Here is a 20,124-nt window from a genome sequence, read left to right on the forward strand (position 1 = left end):
GACGGGGGGGGTCTCGCGAGAGGGGGGTGGGGCTGTAACGGTCGTAACGGCCCCAACGGCCGCCCCCCTCCGAGAGGGTGAGAGCTGGGACTGCCTGGCCTGGAGAAGAGGAGGCTCAGGGGGGGTCTCATCCGTGTCTGTAAATACCTGAGGGGAGGGTGCAGAGAGGACGGAGCCAGGCTCTTGTCAGAGGTGCCCAGGGCCAGGACCAGGGGCACTGGGCACAAACTGGCCCCCAGGAGGCTCCCTGTGAGCCCCAGGAGCACTTCTGTGCTGTGCGGGTGAGGAGCCCTGGCACAGGCTGCCCAGAGAGGCTGTGGGGTCTCCTCCTTGGAGGCCTTCCAAAGCCGCCTGGAGCTGGGCCTGGGCAGCCTGCGCTGGGTGGCCCTGCTGGGGCAGGGCTGGGCCTGGTGGCCTCCAGACAGCCCTGCCAACCTGAGCTATTCTGTGATCCTGTCTGGGGACTTTCTGCAAGCTGCCATATGTCTTATCTCTTTCCTCACAGAATGTGAGTGACATGAGGCCCAACCAGCCTTGCCAGCTCCAGGTGTGAACTGTGGTTCTCAGATGAGGTGTGCAGCCCTGGGATCCCTGTGTTAAAGGGAAAGTGGTAGAGCTGGGTGAGAAACAACTTTGGCCTGCAACAAAACGCACCTAAGATCTGTGTGGCCTCCAGAGTGTTTCTTGCTACTGAGTTTAAAGGCAATCTAAGGTGGGTACAATCATCTTCCATAGAATAAATCCAGTCCCAGCTGTATAAACTCAGTGGAAATTAATGATCTGTTATCTCTGAAGTGATGCATCTATGCCTGTGTAGACAGACAACCCGAGTATCTGTTCCAGTCCAAAACAGGGACCACTAATGAGTTGTCTCTGTATGACTTGTCATGCAGGTAAAATTATCTGTAGTTTCACATAGCTTCTGACATTGCCCAATATCTTTATAAACGAATTTTAAGAAATCCCATGCCTTATTTTTTGGAAAGAAAAAAAAAGGTGGTGGTTTTTCTATTGATATTGTCAGATGTTAGTGTAGTATAGAGATACAGAGCCCAGCCATTCGATCACTTTGTAATTCAATGCAATCCAATGCTCTCTCTTATCTAAGCTGTTAAGGATATAGTTTCTCCATCTGAAACCTTAGAAGTATTTATTTTACTATTTCTTGTGCTATTAGAAAGTGCCAATAGCTGTGCGCTGCTGCTTTCTCCTCATTACAATGTACTCCAGGTTAGTCAGCTCAGAGATGGAACTTTATGCTCCCAAGATGCCTTTGTGCGTTTTTACTTAGGACCGACCGGAAATGCGACATAGCTACTACCAGCTGCTGAAGTCAAGTGCAGTTGTTCTAAACCAGACGACCTTTCCCCGATGTTTGTCTCGTTTCACTTACACTTCCTATTTCCACAAAACATCCTAGAGAGGATTATCAGCTCTTAAGTGTGCCTTAGAGATCTGCCTTTCTCTTTCAACGATGCTACTGTAAACAGACCTTTCTTTATACCGCGTTTTTCTCCGTGCCTTTTTAAAGACGGAAACACTCCATTTTTCACTTGCTTTTTCCTGCAGCACTTAGAGCAGCCTTTATCCTCACCATGCGTTGCCAAAAGCAGAAGTTAGCTTTAAAAAGGACGCAAGGAACAGCTCTGGTCAAGTGCTTGAGTGAGTCATTTGCAGAGGAGTGGAGGTGGGACATGGCTTGTTCCGGTTTTTTGATCACTGCTTTTGGAACCTGCGCTGGGAGTGAAGGAAAGCCTGTGGGCTACTCAAAGCCTGCCAGAAAACAACAAAGAGGGAGGCCCAACAGCACGCTTAAGCTCGCTATTCAGTAGCCTTCCTCTCTACTGAAAAAATGGTAGGCATTGATAAATTGAGAGATTTCCTGATGAAACGCATCTTATGCAAACGCTGCCATCAGCCTCACTTCTCAATTACTCCTTGGCCAGCATCAGACAAACTTGGTAGCAGGGTAAGGAACAAGCAAACATAAAATTAGGGCTTCTGTGAAAGCCGGTATACAGACAGAGCCCAGAGATCCCAGTTAGCGCTGTCACTGCAGGAACAGTGGTCACGCGTTGTGTTTGAGCCGCTGACCAACGTGCGTGCAGTTCCGCATCAAGCGTGGTGTGTTTCGGGCACTGACGAGCCACGGATGTGGGGTGGCTGCCTACAGGGAAGGGCATGGAGAAATGCTGACAGGATCTGGGAGACCGGTGAGCACAGTACAGCCTGGTGTGCACAGTTCAGGCAGAAAATGAGCAGGAAAGGCAGAGTACAGGTTGAGAATTCTCACCGGGAAAGGATTTCCATGAAACATGACTCCTTTTTTCCCGTAGCTTTTTGCTGCGTATTATCAGACTTCACAGGGTTATCTTCCTTCCAAAGAGATTCAGCTAGGAATAGATAACCGAGTTTATAGTACAGAGTCCACTCTCCCTAGAACACCTGTCAAAGATCAAACACGTACAAGTAGGTCTACGTGCATAACAAGATGATACACTAAAGTTGCTGAAAGGTTTGTGATTTATTTTCAAAGACACACAGCACAAAGGGATTCACCCCCAGGCTGGATTTCCAGATCCAGGTGTGTGTGTGTGTGGCCTTGTGCTCCTCTGCATTTTGTATTTCAGGGGAAGGAACACCAAAATCCTCAGCTCAGAACGGAGCTTCAATGGAGTTAACACCAAAGGCAGAAGGAAAGCTGGAGCAAACCGAAGGAGTTAGATAATAAAGCCAGGTCCAGACAAAGTAAGAGGGGGGAAGCTAAAATGCGTATGAAGACAACAGGACACAAGGAGGGGGCAGGAAGAAGGCAGTTAGTGGCTGGTAAGGAATGCTTTAATTGCCAGACTCAGGAAGAACCTACAACTGTCAGCCATCAACCTCCATTCTCATACTCGTTTTCCCTCAAAAAACCTTGGGATGGAAAACTGCTTTTTAAGTAGATGTAAAGTATGTCTGGATGACTTAAACTAAAGGTTGAAGTTTAATTCAGTTTAACTGAGACAGGCTGCTCAGCCAAATTCTATCACCAGCAATCAAAAAACAACCAAAAGCAGCTATTTCACTATGAAACAGCGATTACCATGCTGACTAATAAGCTAACTGCTTTTCTGTTCATTCAGCATGCACAAAATTCCAGGAGAAATTTGAGGAAGCCGAACAGAAGACAAGGGCCTGAGAACAAGAGCCACGGCCACACGGCCTCTCAACCTCTCCCATAGCTTTTGAACCTCTGAAGCCACTTTCAGACCAGTTGTGTTTGGGGGGTGAGGGAGTGGGGGGAGATTGGCAAATGGATCACAGAGAGTAAAACCGATGCTGATGGCTTTCTGTCAGCAGTATTCTGCAATGCTGCTTCTTGAGGTTATTTATGGGGAAAGTTGGGGAGAGTACAGCCAGGGGCAAACGACATATATCACAGAAAGATTGCCATCGTTATTTCTGCTGCTCCTGGAACAACCCATTTTTAATTGCTATACCAGAGTAATTTGGCCAAGGAGTTCTAGGCTATGGCAATTAAGAAGAGTTGCAGATCTCAGCACTTTTAATCAATTAACATCACTTAGTAAGGCAGAATCAGTCCATCTTCAGAATAGCACATATTGTTTAAAACTATTGGACCAGGGAGTGCAGCAGACGTTCATTGCTTAGTATCAGTTACTGTCTACTACGGCCAACTTTATATGTGGATAAAGCCTCTGCCCATCACACTTCTGTGAAGAGTACCTTCCTTTTTGCTTTAAAAGCCTTGAAAAATGGAGCTGACTGGCTTACACATGCCTGGAAAATCAGTTACAAGGCGAGTCATAATTAAGGCCAGAGAACATACTGCATAAATTAAGAGCCACATTCTCACAAAGGCTAAGGAATTTAATATGCATCAAAGATTTTATTTGAATTAACTGGATTCAAATATTAAAATAAGTACATTAAATTACAACATTAAATATGCTTTAAATACAATAAACTAGATGTTTTTAGTTTCTAAACACAAAGGGAACAAAAATAATTGAGAAGAATGCAATACAATTAATGACACCAGATGACAGAACAAGGACTTTATGTAAATCTGCGAGATGTCAACTCTTTGCAATGTTTACTTTAAGAAGACATGGTGGCATTTCAACTGATGCACAAAACCCATGTTACATAAATTTAGTAAGGTATCTCTCAGAAAATATTGCTGTTATAATTCTCATTTTCGCCACGATCAAAACTCCTTTGGTAGCTCTTTTTCAGAATGAAACACGCCAGTATGCAAATCCCGAAAATAAACAGCATCTTGTAAGTATTACCACAAAAGGTATCTTCTTTATAGTTACAATTATCTAACAGATCTACAGTGTCTTTCCTTCTTTAGTTCAAATCAACTTACATATATACAATATGTAACAAAGTACTCACAAAATCCTTAGTCTTTCAAGACAAAAAACTATGCTTTCACAACGTCAAGACCATAAAAGTCTATTTTTAAAAAAAGTTCTCGACTCTTAAAGTGGAGCACGCTGTACAGTAGTTTCCCTGTCTGTGATTTTAAAGGCAAAACTAAATGTTACGGCAAGTACATCAACAGTGATAAAAACCAGTTGCCCTAAAATGAGGTAGGGCCTCTGACTCAAATCTAATCCTTGCCACCCAACCCAGCAGAAGTAGTAATAAAATAATAATCCATATTTTAGCTAAATAACCCAACAATTCACTACACACACGAACGCAGTTGTCCTCTTGGCACATAAAGGATCTCACTTCAAAACCTGATTTATCCAAACCAGACTGAAGTTCATACTCATTTGAAAGAAAATTAAACAAACGCAAGGTCGAGAGTTTTCATGGTGCATAATTTCAAAAATTCAGTGTATTTCAACAACACTGTTTGTACATAAATGTTCATCAATTAAGGGTTTTTAAAAAGTTACCCAAGTTGTCACTGTAGCTAAAGAATGCAGCATATAGGGTCTTTATGGATGCAGTCAGGAACACAGAAATGAAAAAAAACAGACCTGCATCCATCACAGAAGTATTTCTTACACAGGTGATTTTACCTTTCCAACCAACTTCGATGACAATTTTAAGCCAAACTGTAAAAATAAACTGAGAAGAACCCAAAAGAACAAAACAAACAACCGAAAGAAATAAAAATGCGACATTTAAAATTAGTAAGGAGTCTCGACAAGGATGATCAGTTAACATATCATTTTGCTTCTTGTCCACAGCAGTGCATGCAGCTGGCTGAATAATATACATCAACCTGAAATCTGCTAAAAAATAAAGTCTGGAACAGCATAGGTATTCAGAGTCCTGAAGATATATTTGGATTTTTTTTTAATTTGTATTTTTTTTTTTAATAAAATTATTTCCTCTCCATTATGCAACATAGTGGTACTGATTGGGGTTGTCTTTGTCTCTCTCCATATAGTCCCTGTCAATGAGAGACTCGATCCTCTTTTTCAAGTCTCCAGGCTGCAAGAAAAGATGGGATTAGTGAAACAGTTAATGATAGGAATGCAAATATATTTTATTTAAAACACACACACACACACAAAAACAAAACCAAAAGAGAGGACAGCTGAAGACCGCATAAGAACAGGAACATGAACCACTGTGAATAGCTAAACAGAATTTCCTATTGATACTTCGGCTTGTTCTGTTCACATGCTCATTTTAGTACTTGAATCTTTGAATTTGATTCAGGCATATTGCACATTTCTTACTCTTACAATCTGAATGGGAAAGTATATTACATATTTTTAGATAATCCTAGGATGGTTTGAGAAACAAAATCACTTACCTTCACTGGAAATTTCAGTTGATTATACAATTCAGAAACAAGAAGATTATGACCGAGAGTCTTTCTCATCTTCATTATTCGTACAATAGCAGCATCAATCTGATATTGTCTGTCTTGGAATACTCTTTCAGTTGTGCTAACCTGTTCCTCGACCTAAAGAACAATACAACACCACAAATAATCACCTTTTATTGCTGTTATTTTATCCATTATATTTCTGCAGTTAACCTTTCTAATAAAAGAAAACACATTCTTGTCCGACTTTGAGACAGATACAGACCTTGCTGCATGCTAATAACTAAGTGATTCTGAAGAGTACTGCTAAAGCAAGCCAGATATAACATTAAGGATAACATAAAGAAAAAATCATGTCTTATTTTAAATCTATTTGATAAATCAAACTAATTCATAAGAACTCAGTTCAGATTTTTAGAGGAACACAGAAGAATTTGACAGTCCAAACACATCGGGTCTTCTGCATTAAAAATGCTCAACTCTGATAGGACTTTTTACAATTTTCTTTTAACACGCAGAGACCAAAAGGAAACAACTCAATACTAATTAAAACACGTCAGCTGGTGTCAAGAATTGGGATTCAAGTAAAACAAATATATCCGCTACAAATGAAGGGACAACCCTGCCCTTTTAATAACCCCTCCTAATAAAGGAAAGTGACACGGTGACATTTGATTAATGAGTTCCGTATAGTACCAGCACTCCGGTCATACCATGAAAGCTTTTAACACAGACAAACATCTGCAAAATCCTATCAATTTAATGTAACGGCATTTAGATGTGCAGGCACGGGAAGAAGGAACCTGAATTGTTTTGATTTCAGTGAGATTTAGGATCTTTATTGCCTCCATCAGTTAGCCTGACTACCAAGAATGCAGAGATTTTGTCTCTCCATGCGGGACATGGGTAAACGGTCAACCAGAAAGAATGCAAAAATAAATACATACTGTTTCTTTCATCTGGATTTGATTGATCTTTATTCTAAACAACTTATGCTTGAAATCACCATTAAAGATGAATTTGTCTCCATCTTCTACATCCTTGCCCTTTGGATTTTTAATCAATACTCGCGCTTTCCCACAAGCTAAAGACTGCAAGGTTCTTCTTAATTCACTGTCCTCTGTGAAGAAGTTCAAAGTACAAGAGAAAATAGAACAAAATGTTAATATGAAAAGTTTTATGCAATGAATCTAGCCATAAAATTAAAAAAGTTAATGTTTTTTATGTTATTAACTTATTTCCAAGCTAAGTTCTAATTATACAACAACTTACAGACTTCAAGCTTGGCCTCACACATCTCACAGGCAAGTGCTGAGAGTGTGCACAGAACTCTACAAGTAAACAATACAGACTCAGACTCATCTCAGCGAAGTTTCTATCCAACAGTAGTATCAGAAAAAAAATCACAGCAATGTGAGCCTGGTTTTATTGCTGTGGTTTTGTTTGGCAATCAGAAGAAAAATCAGTTGATGACAAGAAACACAAGCCACCCATTTTATGATTTCATCACTCTTTCTAAACACACACCAGAAAATATAAACACAAATGATAAGCAAACAAGCAAACAGAGAAGAAAACAGGAGAGAACCCTAAGTTGGCAGGAAGATGTTTTGTGAGAAGGTATAGCTATTATAGTCGCAAACTTCTCCACAACAAGAAAGCAGTGGGAAAAAGGGAGTGAGGAAAATTTTATCCATTAAGATTTACAGGTAAAAGCATTTGGACAAGTATCTAGAACAAAGTCCAAAACATTCTATTAACTATATTGCAAAGTCTTGTCTCAAGATTTTGCACTAAAACAGCCTCTGCAGTCTCCCAGAATACTTTTATTGACAATATAAAATTATCACTGAACATGTCAGATCTGGAAAGTTTAAGAATCAAAGATTTTGCAATCTAGTGCTGAAATGCACAAAATAGCTTACTAGAAGATTAACCGTTATTATTTCTAAAATACTGTAATTTTCCCATTCACACAGAATGACCATTTCTTTTTAAAAAAACAAACAAAAAACCACAAAACTTCCAGCTGTTCTCTTACTCCTAAAAAAAAGCCCAAACTTTAAACCAGTGATATAATGCATTTATGCTGTTTCAAACTTTTTAGGTGTTTCACCTTCAGTAAATACAGACTGATGCCCAGGCCCAAACTCCTGTGTAAGGATGCTGTTAAAAAACTTATAGTCCCAAGTATGACCAATTAATACAGATGAGGACAAAAGAGGAGAAATCTTCATGATTTTGGGGGTGGGGGTGAGGATGTTGTAATAGTCCATAAGCCACTTTTCTATTTAGCATGAGGAAAAATGAGTATGACTTTCTCACCCAGAAATGTGCATGTATTTTGTGTTAGATGGGAATGGAAATTAAAGATACAATACACAAAGTCTGAAATGCACGTAGAGACCCCTTACCCAATTACTTCAATGCCCAGTACATGACTTTTACAGAGCTAACCTGTAATGCTGTGAACACAGCAATGTAGCTTATACAGGAACTGCAGAAATCCATCTGTGATTCTACTGCCCAGACACTTAATATCATACTCACCTCTGTAAAAGACACATTCTAGATAACAAATGTATGAATAACATATTAAAGAGCTGGATTTCTGGACTATGCTATCCCACGGCTGTCCTATCCTGCCAATGAACACAGATTGCTATGTTTTACTATGTGAAAGTGCTTCCTTAAACATTAAACAACTGAAGGTTTTAAGTCATGACGACTTACTGGTTTCTACCATATAAATTTTTAATTTCTTTATGTCAACTACAGCGTGACTCTTAGGTAAACCAAATATTTATCTGACTGGCCTTATCTTCTGCTGAAGTCTCCGAAGGAGATAGGAAGACGGGACTGATAGACCCGAGGAACCAACATGAAGCAGCTTTCTCAGTAGTTCCAATAGGAGAAGAAAGAGTACCAAAGGTGCCAAACTGGTTTTTATAATACTGGAAAATCCCAAATGATTTACACCTCATTCCAGTACATGATTCATGAGGCTTTATTCTAAGAGGTCCATGGGAAGATATTAAATAAGCAGAATATAGTTTATGATTACATTTATGATGTTCTCGATTAAAAATCAATGTACATGCAAGACACTGTGGGCTGACAACCTGAGTTGATCTGAAGTTTGAGAATGACAGCTTTAAGGTCTGCCATTAACCTTAGACAGCTAATCCTGTTTCAGTTGAGAACAGCTGCATTATATGCTATATGGATTAGATCAAAATGTCTGGCTCTCTTAAATATGACTGCTGATCTCTGCATGTGTAGTTAGTTATTTCCTCCCTCCACAGATGTGTTCGTCTTCAGCAACACTAGTTGTCATCTGATCTCCTAATTGTTCAAGTTGGAGATCCTTTTGTAATGTTTAAAAGTTTCAGATTTGACCTTCCTAAAGAACCAGCAACAAATTCTGTCACATCGGTATTCCTCTTTTTCAGATCATTAATGACTACGTTGAATAATAACACAGGGATCCCAATTAGGAGCACTGTGAAAGTGACCCATTCATTTCTACTTGTTTTGTCTTCTAATCAATCATTCACCCGTGAGAAGAATTTCCCTCTCAAGCCATGAAAACTTACTTATGAGTCTGTAATGAGCTCTTACCAAAAAAGATTTTAAAACCCAAGTATACAATTACCATGCATATGCTTGCTGACTCCCTCAAAGAAGCTGAAAGTGAAATCGTGTGTCACAAATCATGCTCTTCCCTAATACACACTTAGCCATGAGCCTCCAAATTCTGTTCTCCCCACCACAGGCCTGATAACCCTGCAGCAATCTGTGGAATCACTCCACGTACACCCACCCCCCAAACAAACAAACCACTATTCTCATCATTTGCCATTCTTCTTACACCAAGGTTCACTTAAATTATAAACCAGAGAGATTAAGCTGGTATTTATACTGGAAAGTTTCTGTAAAGCTTCTGGGTGAATACTACCAGGTGGTGATGGTCTAATTTACCATCTGATTTACTGATCTGTTCTGAGCCCTTTACTGACACTTCAACTTACAGCGCTTTATTCTGTCCTGTGCCTTGGGTGTAGCTCCCTGGACTCTTCTGCCATAACCACCAATGTGCAAAGACTGGTTAACACCTTGTAACAGGGTCTCAGCATAAACACACATCAATTAAATAACTGCACAAGGCTTCCAACACCCCCCAGGAAGGGCCAGCACTCAAACACCAAAGCAAAGGAAGTGGCTAGACACAATTCTTCAGGGTGGGGAGGTTCACCATCCCTGTCACCGTTGCATAAGAGAGAAGCTAACCCAGGAATGCTCCGTACTTCCCTGCTGCTCCTCTTCTCCTCATCCTACTGTTCACTGAGTCTCCAATCATTTGGGGATTCAGGAACTCAGAGAATCCCTAAGGCAGAGGCAGCTTCCATGCACTAAGGTACCTTTCCATGCACTGCTCTTCCTTGAATTCTGTAAAATTCCAGCTTTTACAACATGCTGTGGTCAAGAGTTTCATAGCTTATCACTGTGGGGCAAAAATCAGGGTACTGCTCAGCAAATGCTGACCTCCCCTCAAAGTAGCAGGAGGCAGGAAGGGTGCAGTGTGAGACCTGCTTCCGAAACCATTTCTGGCCACAAGACTTTCCTCTCATTTAGAAGAAGGGAGACTGCTAAATGGGAATGGGACCTCTCTAGAGAAGCTCTGAATGCCTTGTGTGGGTAGAACTTGGAAGCAAGATTCAGCCATCCTGGCCCCTAGGGCCCTGTGAGCCATGAACTCATTACAGGGATTCCTACACTATCTCCTCCTGAGAGAGAGAAACAGACATGACATAATAAAGGTAGCTCCCAACTATATAGCATCAATTCTAGCCAGCCGCCTTGAAAAGAGTCTATTAAAATCCTTCCTATTGTGCTAGAACATAATGGATTTCCATGCAGCAGATTTTATCTGTTGCTGCAAGGCAGCCAGAATGCAAGCACTGAGGTAAAATAATACACGGTGAGAATGCAGGATCTGGATCAGGCTTGTGTGAACTTTTGTTTGTTCCGTAGGCATTGTACTCTGACCTAGTGAGTCTCTGGACCATCCTGATGCTTATCACTCACACTGGCATGCTTTCTTCAGCTCCCTTACTATTAGTAGCACAGGTGACTCAGCGACCTGAAGATTCAAGCCTGAGAAGCTGGAGTACCTAGGCTGTGCTGCCCTCCGAAACACAACCTGCTAGACAACAGGGATTCTTGATACTCCATCTTTAGAATATTTTATTAAATATATTTACAGTATTTTAGTACTTGGGTGTGTTCAGGTACTTTTTCTGCAGTTGTTTTATTGGGTTGATCTCAAGGTTCAACATACAGAAAGCTACTGGGTATGACCTGCTGGTTGATGCAGAGAGTTCCCAAGAATAAAGAGATGAAAGGGTTACGCTTTTTAATGCCAATGGCTGTAACTATTTCAAGAAAGTGTAAATTTAGAGAACAAAAACAAAAAAACACCAAACAAAAACCCTGAGAGGATAGATCCCGCTGGTGGTTAAAAAGAAACCGTTTTCTCTTTTTTTTTTCCTGTTGTTGTTCTTTGTATCTTCAGGTTCAACCTGCAGAGAGGAACAGCTACAATGTACACTCACTAGTGCACACTGCTCTTTTTAACAAATCAGATCTATTGTAAAAAGGGAACTCCTGCAACAGTAATGGCAGAGAGAAGGACAAGAACAGTTCAATTGCAAATAATCATAGAATTATAGAAGCATTTAGGTTGGAAGAAGACCTCTAAGACCATCTAGTCTAACCTTTAACCTAACAATAATCCTAAAATGACAACATTCTTCATCAATCATTTTCAAAATATAATATTTGAAAGTGTGATTAAACAAAAATAATCTGTTCATACAACTAGTCTTTATCACCACTTGAATTTTAAGAACTGCCATAATGTATTTTGTAAAACTGACAGGTTGTTAGTAGTACCATATGCTACCCACCTCTTACTGTCTACTTTGTGAAACATTTTATCTACACCAGGAAGTATGAGCAGTGTATTTTGCTCATCTTTTTTGGCATCGATATACTGTTGGCTCACAAAGTTTGTCCTAATGATCATGACAAATTTCTTAAAATTAGGCCTTTACCTACAGATTCGTAATTGGCAATCACTCAATTAATAAATATAAGAATCACAAAGTATTTTTCTTACCTATGCCAGTGGCCATTTTAATTTCTTCAAAACTGAATTCATCTCCTTCATTGAACATAAGCAGCACTAATGTCTGAAAGAGCGATACTTGAAATTCTTTCTTTCCCTAAAAAAGAAATATAAAATAATTAGCAGTAATATTCAGACCATTTTCTCTCATATCGCTTAAATCTGATAAGTTACAGAAGCAACACCTTTTTTTTTATTTCTAGAAGATAGGTGTATTTTTGTATGCCTATCACACAGAAGAACCTGCTCAAATGTAGCATTAAAGAAACAGGATATTTTAAACTTTTTTGCTAATCTAACAGTAGCAATACATCACAAACCAGAAGCTCATTAGAATGAGCTAACACTTAGGCCACATCATTTACTTCATTTTCATTACAAATTCTGGCTTTGCTACCACCAATAGCAAACCAATTTTTTATACTTCACCCTGTATTATGAGTAGCCAAATGTTTGTACAAGCAGGCAATGAAAAGGAAATAAACTCTTCAGACAGATGTACACACTTTCGTCAATCAACAACAAATCTGTCTTACTGTTACATAATGCCAAAATCTGTAAGTTTCATATTTACAGTGAGCTGGTAAAAGAATTCAAGGTTGTGGGTTTGCCTTTATTTTTTTTTTTTGTCTTTGCTCTGCTTCAATTAAGCTGCATTATTAGCAACACAAGATATTCTGTGAGACAAAACAAAACCACATTAAGAAACAATGTGGTTATTTAAGACTTAAATAATTCAACAAGCATTTAAATTTTAACCAGTCATCACATCACCAACGCCCTTCAGTCTCTTTTTGCAACAATTAAGCATTCTATAAATGTCATCAGTATTTCTAAGATCAAAACAATCCCTTATTAAAAATAAGATGCTGTACTATTTCTCTCTTTAATTTCCTGCTTTATTACAACTCTCTTTATTCAAATAAATAGTACTTCCTATCAAATGAATATAAATGTTACTGCAAGGTATCACGCTTTTGTCTTTTTAGATAGGTTGAATTTCAGTTTAATTATAAAAAAATCTTCTTTCTGTACAAAATAACAATATTGAACTGTGATTGTTCCTCCACCAAACACGTTATTACCTTTATAAAGAAAATACTAAACATGATTAGATTCCAAATAGTTGACTTAAATTTTACCCCAACAGGCTAAGCATTAAACATGCACTTACTTCCTTAAATTCCGCCTTCAGGACAGCATGCCCTAGAGTGGTCTGCCACTGCAGCTTTCGACCACTGTGTTTTCCTAGATAAAAGGCTTTAAACACCTCTTGAAGCTTTATCATCTGCAAAGCAAAGAGATTATTAGTGTTTTCCCAGTACAGTGATGCTGGATGATTTCACATTTAATTCCACTGGTTCTCCTAAACAGTATTTCATAATAAATGTTTTTGTGAGGAAAAAAGCAATCCCTATTTTAAAGAGCTAAAATTTGCTCTCAAGTACATTGCTACTACTGTGTACAAAAGATATTCTCAATTCAAGTATAGCTTTCAACTTCCCTGATTATTATTATTTTTAATAAATATGAAATGAAACATCCATAATGGGTTTAAAATCTCTAAAATACTGGTTTTGTCCTGGACATTTCCTGACTAAGCCGTCACAGGACAGGAAGCATACAACTCGCACCTATACACTGCCTACTGCCATCTGCTCCCAAGTTCTTCCTTTTATTTGCCATATAGAGAGTCAAGTCTGATTTCAATGCTTGAATTCCAAGTAATGGGTTTTTACTCCTCCATTTTCATGACACGTTGCTCAGATTGGATCCTTCCACAGTAGTCTGCTGTTGAGGAAAAGAGGGCACAGGAGCAAACGCACAAATGCTTCCACCGCTCCTGAACTGAACGGGAGCACCACCGCCACCTTTGGCCTTCTAGGTGTTTGCTGCTCTTCAGATCAAGCAAGGTATTGCAGGAAACAGGACTCCAAATACGTATTTCAGCTTAAATAACTACAGGTATGAGCTTTGCAAAACCTGTAAACTTGGGAGCAATCTTTTTTTTCAGACAGATGCCATTTAAATGCAGGGGATAGTTTTCTGAGAGACTTTGCAGAGAACAGAGGAAGAATCTTATGGAAAGTCAGAGCATGCAGTAACATAACTACTGGCTGGATCAACGTGCATAACCAATGCAGTTAAAAACTGACTGATTACAGTGAATTGTTTTAAACTTTTAAGTGCCTGACTGCAATGTTAAATAGGACACTGATTTTATTTTAATACTAATTTAAGATTAGCGTTATTAAAGAAGTGAAAAAAACATTAAGTGAAACAATCACCTAAAAAAACAACAGCGGATTTTATCCACCATGTTCGATTTTTTGCCATTTTGAAATGAGAAAAAAACCTTAAAATCTCACAGAAAAACATTAAGTGAAGGGCATTAGTTCACCCTGTGATAGTGATTATGATACCATTACATAATCTACATTTATAAGGAGAATTCAAACACTAACCTCTGAATTTAAGTGGACTTCCATAGGTGTATAAGTTGGCCAATATCCCATAGTTAATATATTTACTGTCAGGTCTATATTTCCTGGGTCACTTTGGTTCTGCATATACTAAGATACAAGAGACAAAAAACAAAGTATACTGTTTGTATGCTAAATTAGAAAAATATACGTACTTAATTTGAATTAGAAATTTTAAATTAAAAAAGAATGACAAATTCCTACAGATCACATCCTTGATTAGACATGCTCTACCAAGATTTTGAGTTTCATGTCTAGTTAATGCCCCACTAACAACCTATTTCAAACACAGCAAGTGACTGCAAGTAAAAAGAAAAAAAATAAAATACATTGAAATACTCCAGACGACTGTCTGTATGAGGTATCAAGGTCAAAAACTTTAACCACATGCAAAAAAAAAGCTTTTGATCAGAAGCCAGGGCAACAATTTTAAGATCAGAGTGATTCCCTAGGACTTCAACATGTCTATGAGACAACACATTTTCTTATAACTTCAGCATAGCAGCATTCCAATCAGGCTGCAAACTCTGGCATAGAAAAAAAACCAACAAACTACAGTATTTTATTAGTGGAGTAGCTGTTCTGGGTCAGACCTCTAGCCCAGAACTCTGTCTTCAGTAAGGCCCCAGAAAAGGTACCCAGCAGAAGCATAACAACAAGGCAAGCGTACACACTATTTCTTCAGTCACCAACAGTTTGGAAGGTCAGGGGTTGAGATATAAATGATTTCTATGCATTGTAGCAACATTCAGGGAGTTTTTTTGTCTTATTCACAAAGAATTAGAGCAGCAGTAGTTTCCAGAATGAAGGAATAGGGACTTTAAAGGATGTCAACCAACTAAGTTACTATGTGGTATTTAGACTTTATTTCACTTTAAAAAAAATAAAGAGATATCTGAATAGATACAGAATAAATAAATTCTGCTTTATAAATGGATCTATAAAGAGACTGTTACTATGATTAGGGCCTGTTCAAAACTGTTTCATTTTATTTTAGCTTAATCCAAGGTATAACACAATTAAGTGCTTCCCCATCATTGTTGAAATTTAGCACGCAAACACAATCTGAATGTACCTGCTTAAACTGAACCATGACATCTTTTGACAGTTCCATGTCCTTGAACATGCCCTCCAGTTTGCTGGTAAAAGCAGCCCCACATTCTGTCACACAAATCAAAGCAAAGATCCCACAATTACAAACAAGCACAGAACAAACAAAAGGTTTAACCGGAGACAGCTGAGCCAGATTTTCCAGGGTCTAGAGCACCCACACGTAAGTACATATTTTGCTCCTAAATAGGTATATTATACGAACCAGTCAAATATCTGAGAGGTCAGTCCAATAGTTCTCGCTGAGCACAATGATATGCTCAGCTATTACTTAAGATCTGGCTTGTTACTTTTTAAAGCATGAGACAATAAGGGTTCAAATTTCCAAAAAAAAAAGTAATAAAAAAATTAAACACATCTGAAGATGCCTACCATGTTTAAGCTTTGACAACATGGACTTCTCAGCATCTACTGATGCACTTTTTCCAACCAGCAGTCTTTTGGCCAAGTCCTTCTTATAGAATGCCTCAAACACATCTTTACCTATATGGAAATGGGAGCAAAACGCATATGAAATTATACATACTGTTTGTACCATGGCACTTCAGGTTTGTGACACAAGCCTTTCTCATGGCATGTTGATCAGCAGATCAATATTCACTATGCAACAAAGAAGAACATGTAGACAGTGAGTTCTTTTTAGATTTGAATTATTCTCTTAACGTATTTTTTAAAATTTTACTCCAACTCTTTGTTGTCTACCCAGAGACCATAAAAGGTCTGCAACTCAATCTCCAAAGAAAAAGTTTGTCCTCGCTGTTGTGTATAATGTGGTCCTCCAAATGTAAGGAAACTTCAATTTAGGACTAATTCTAGTGGAAACTCATGCTAAAAAAAATCTCTTACACTCAGAGGAATAAAGTTCAGCTAGTAGCTAGAAAAACGTTTTAAATTGCATTAACTTTGAACAGATATTTCTTACCATGAATAAATCTAAATATGATCATGATTTTGTCAAGGATTCTTTCCAACTCTTCATCTGTCGCTTCTTTATTACCAGCTCTTAACTTGGAATCCACGTATTTTGCTATAAATAAAACATTTTAACAGTTTAATTAAAAATAAAAATCTAAAGTCACCAACTTCAGTGTTTCCCACTTGAAATATTACCATATATTAAAAATATAGGATAAGTGGTAAGCTTCCTATTTTCTGTTCTCCCTATGTTCAGGGGAATGATAGAGCACTTATTGTACTACTGCCATAATGGAAAAGTATCACAAAAAGGAATCACCCAAGGGAAAAACAAAGGAATAGAGTAAAATCATTAAAATTAATGCATTAGAAGTTCCCACATTCTTTGTTATATTCACTGCAAACACATTACTTGTTGAGAGACAATGCTTTGGAAGTGTATAATGCATATGAATGTATTTATGAGAAACAGAAACAAACAACACAAAGAGGACTATAGTTTTATAACTTTCAGCAGGCTCCTCTTGCTCCTTGCTATGAACATATGAAAAATTAAGCAGAAGCAATGCTTTCAAGTTAGTAGCTTCAGAATGACAAAAATAATGTTAAGCCACGAATTTAGCTAAGTACTGATTCAGCCACATTAGTATTCCTATACAATCTTCTACAGGGGTAAGATGGAAGCCATTGCAATAGCTGAAACAACACAATCCACAAAGAACAGCAAGCTGTATCGTGGCTTTAACCTGTATTCACTAGGTTGTGCGATTTGTCCTACATTAGGTTTGTTTTAGGATGAAGCCACAAAACATGGTGAAGAGAGTCAAAAGAGGGAAAAAAACTAGGAGCAGGATCTTCTCTTGGTGTAAATGCCATGATTCCACTAGCTGCAGGCAAAGAGCAGCCTGAACAGCTTTTGCCAGATCAGGGATAATTCCAGGAAAAGTACTTTTAAGATATTTTATATTATTTTTCCCCTTAATGAAATCTAGTTCCCCTATCAAAGTACTGATTATTTTTTTTCCTCCTTATATCCGAAAGCTTTACAATTTTTCTCCCAACTTCAACCTCCCATTCCAGTCAGACGGGCACTACTTACTCCTTTCTGAGAGATCTGTAACATTCAAAGAGCTTGTCTACTACCGGTCAAAAATGGTTCATTTTTTCTGCTACGGCTGCTCTTCCCCCAGCCCCTCACGCCACTGGTAGGATTCGCATTATGTTCTCTGAGCAAGTGTTAGCACCAGTCACAGGGTAGTAAGCAGAGCACAGAGCAGCAGAGGTTGACATGCTCCTTCGGGACGCTGCACACACCTACCAAACACACCCGCGCTTTCGGTCCCGCCGTGCTCCCAGGTTAACTTTTGCCTGGCACCCCCAAAGCAAGTCTCCTAAAAGCAGGACGTGTACTGCGATTACACTAGCACACTCAGCAGCAGCATCTCATCATGCTTTCTACAGACTTTGGAAATATTTTACAGAAAAACATTTGTGTACCTATCAATTCTGCAGGCTTATTTGGTCTCTTGTTGATAAATGTTTCAAAGGACTCCTTCATCAAGTTTATAAATTTTTCATTTTTCTGAAAGCACACTTCTATGATATGGTCCACTTTATCCTTAAAATCTAGTAGCTCTTGCACCATATCCTTGTCCTTTTCAGGATTAACCACTATTGTTGTCCCAAAGTTCTGCAAAACAAACACTTTTGATAATAAAATACTTTAGAGTACTACCTATCTCCCCCAACAGACACATTCACGCTTATAAAATTTATCATTAGAAAGAATAAAAATGTTACAGAGCTACTTATGTGACTTCAAGTTTTCAAAAAATGAGATGCATTAAAATTTGAAATAAAAACCCAGACACACATTAATGGATTTCAAACATCAGCGTTTGACTTAAGGATTATATACATTTAAGACAGAAGCTAAACAAAAATACAAAGTAGACATGACTGTATGATGTACAAATTCACAGTTAAATACAGAACTACATGATTCATGTAAAAGAAATTATATGGAAACTGCCTCAGAAATGTTAAATGTAATGGAAAGCTTTGCACCATTCTGCTGAAATCCACTACAGAGCTCTACTGACAGGAACAGGTGGCTGAAATACGACTACTGCTCATCGCTCCGAGACTGCTCTCTCGGTGAGGGCTACAGAACCAAAAAAATCCAGCTGATTTGCAACAAAACTGAGTTTTCCCATTTGCAAGAAGTCACAGACTTGGCTTTCTTTTCTTGTTCATCTACTATCCTAACATTAGAGCTATAACACCGTTTGTCCACCAAACCAAAATGTCCCATAAGGAAAGACTTTAACCTATCAGACAACTGCTTAATAACACCAATTGCTGCCCTAGACAGAACGACCAGTTTTCCACCATGGGAAAGAGCAACATCTGCACAGTAACAGTGGAATACCATTTAACCAGTATATTTACATCAACTAAAGTACGTTAACCACAACAGTTAGGCAGAGATGGGAAAATCCCTCTTAAACCCCAGAATTTCCACTTAAATACCTAATGATCCACTGCAATCCTTCTCCAAGATCTTTCTCAAGAACCATTTCCAAGTGAATCAACAGCAACGTGAGGCTGCCAAGTGTCCTTAGACTCAGTATGTACATCTTGCACTGAATACAATTTCCCTTTCATTAACACAGCATCCAGATCTGTTTCCATCACTTGTGTTCCTAAGTTGCCATTCCACAAATGGCAAGCTGAGCTACAGAGAGCTAAGTGGTATGCCTGAAATCATAAAAAGATGACTACAGCAGAGCACAGGTCTTCCCCCCAGTACTCTGTGCTTTTTCTTATGCTGCCTCACAAGACAGAATTTAAGTTCTTGAAGCCTCACTTTCATGAAGTCTGTCATACAGAATGTTGGAAAGGAAAAAACCTGATAGAAAGTGCAGATTTCTGAGCACATAAAAAAGGTTTTTAGAAAACAAGGTCTGATTTTGTGAGACATAACGCATGATCAAGCCAACTAAGCGACTTGCTGCTGAAGGTGAGGGCCTGCTCCTCCTTCCCATAGGTTCCTACACATCCTGAACTACTCCATTCCTTGGGCCAGCACCAGCACCGTTCTGTGAGCCTCTTTAAGCTCACTAAACCTGGCATAACCCTGATTTTGCCCACGTACAGCGTTAAAAAAACATCACAAAAAAGTCTATGGAGCAGCAGGCCATGCAAGTGATAGGACAGGAGTGTGACCCAGGAGCGAGGAAGAAGATCTGGGAGCCAAGGCAAGCTGTTTGTTGGCCCAGCTGACCACAGATCCACAGGGTGCACGTAGGAACACGGGACAACACCCTGCTGAGCAAACTGCATCTCAGTTTTGGGGGTGGAGGGGAGACGCTGCCTTTCTCCCATGTGCTGTGCATAACTCCAGATATAGGTGCACAAGAAAGTCACCTCCCAAATGAACTGATGTTGTGCACTTAGCCCTGAAGGTAGAGACACCCACGGACGATTCAGGGGAGAACTACGATTCAGGGGAGAACTAGTACATCGGGAATTACCAACTCCAGAGAGAAATATTTTCTGTGAAGCTTTGCTGCCTTCATCTTGCAAGAGCACTGGAGCCCAAGCTCTCTGGGGCAGCG

General features: G+C 39.0%; 1 protein-coding gene and 1 long non-coding RNA gene across 3 annotated transcripts in view; one reads left to right on the top strand and one right to left on the bottom strand.

The window, feature by feature from the left end:
* Positions 1-83: 83 nt before the first annotated feature.
* Positions 84-5,345, top strand: LOC310898990. Its single transcript, XR_014583892.1, has 2 exons — positions 84-2,826; positions 3,126-5,345. It is a non-coding gene; the product is annotated as an uncharacterized lncRNA (long non-coding RNA).
* Positions 3,873-20,124, bottom strand: part of CUL4A (cullin 4A) — a 37,655-nt gene continuing 21,403 nt past the window's right edge. For both annotated transcript variants that reach the window (XM_083834729.1, XM_083834730.1), the window contains exons 11-20: positions 18,002-18,194; positions 16,512-16,616; positions 15,962-16,072; positions 15,555-15,640; positions 14,462-14,569; positions 13,171-13,284; positions 11,988-12,093; positions 6,754-6,926; positions 5,792-5,944; positions 3,873-5,463 (exon numbers count right to left, since the gene is read on the bottom strand). In XM_083834729.1, coding sequence (XP_083690855.1) covers positions 5,368-5,463; positions 5,792-5,944; positions 6,754-6,926; positions 11,988-12,093; positions 13,171-13,284; positions 14,462-14,569; positions 15,555-15,640; positions 15,962-16,072; positions 16,512-16,616; positions 18,002-18,194 — 1,245 coding nt within the window. In that variant the 3' untranslated portion in view covers positions 3,873-5,367. The remainder of the gene's footprint in view (positions 5,464-5,791; positions 5,945-6,753; positions 6,927-11,987; positions 12,094-13,170; positions 13,285-14,461; positions 14,570-15,554; positions 15,641-15,961; positions 16,073-16,511; positions 16,617-18,001; positions 18,195-20,124) is intronic.

This window comes from Anser anser (assembly GCF_964211835.1).
Source record: "Anser anser genome assembly, chromosome: 1".
Lineage (NCBI taxonomy): Eukaryota > Metazoa > Chordata > Aves > Anseriformes > Anatidae > Anser > Anser anser.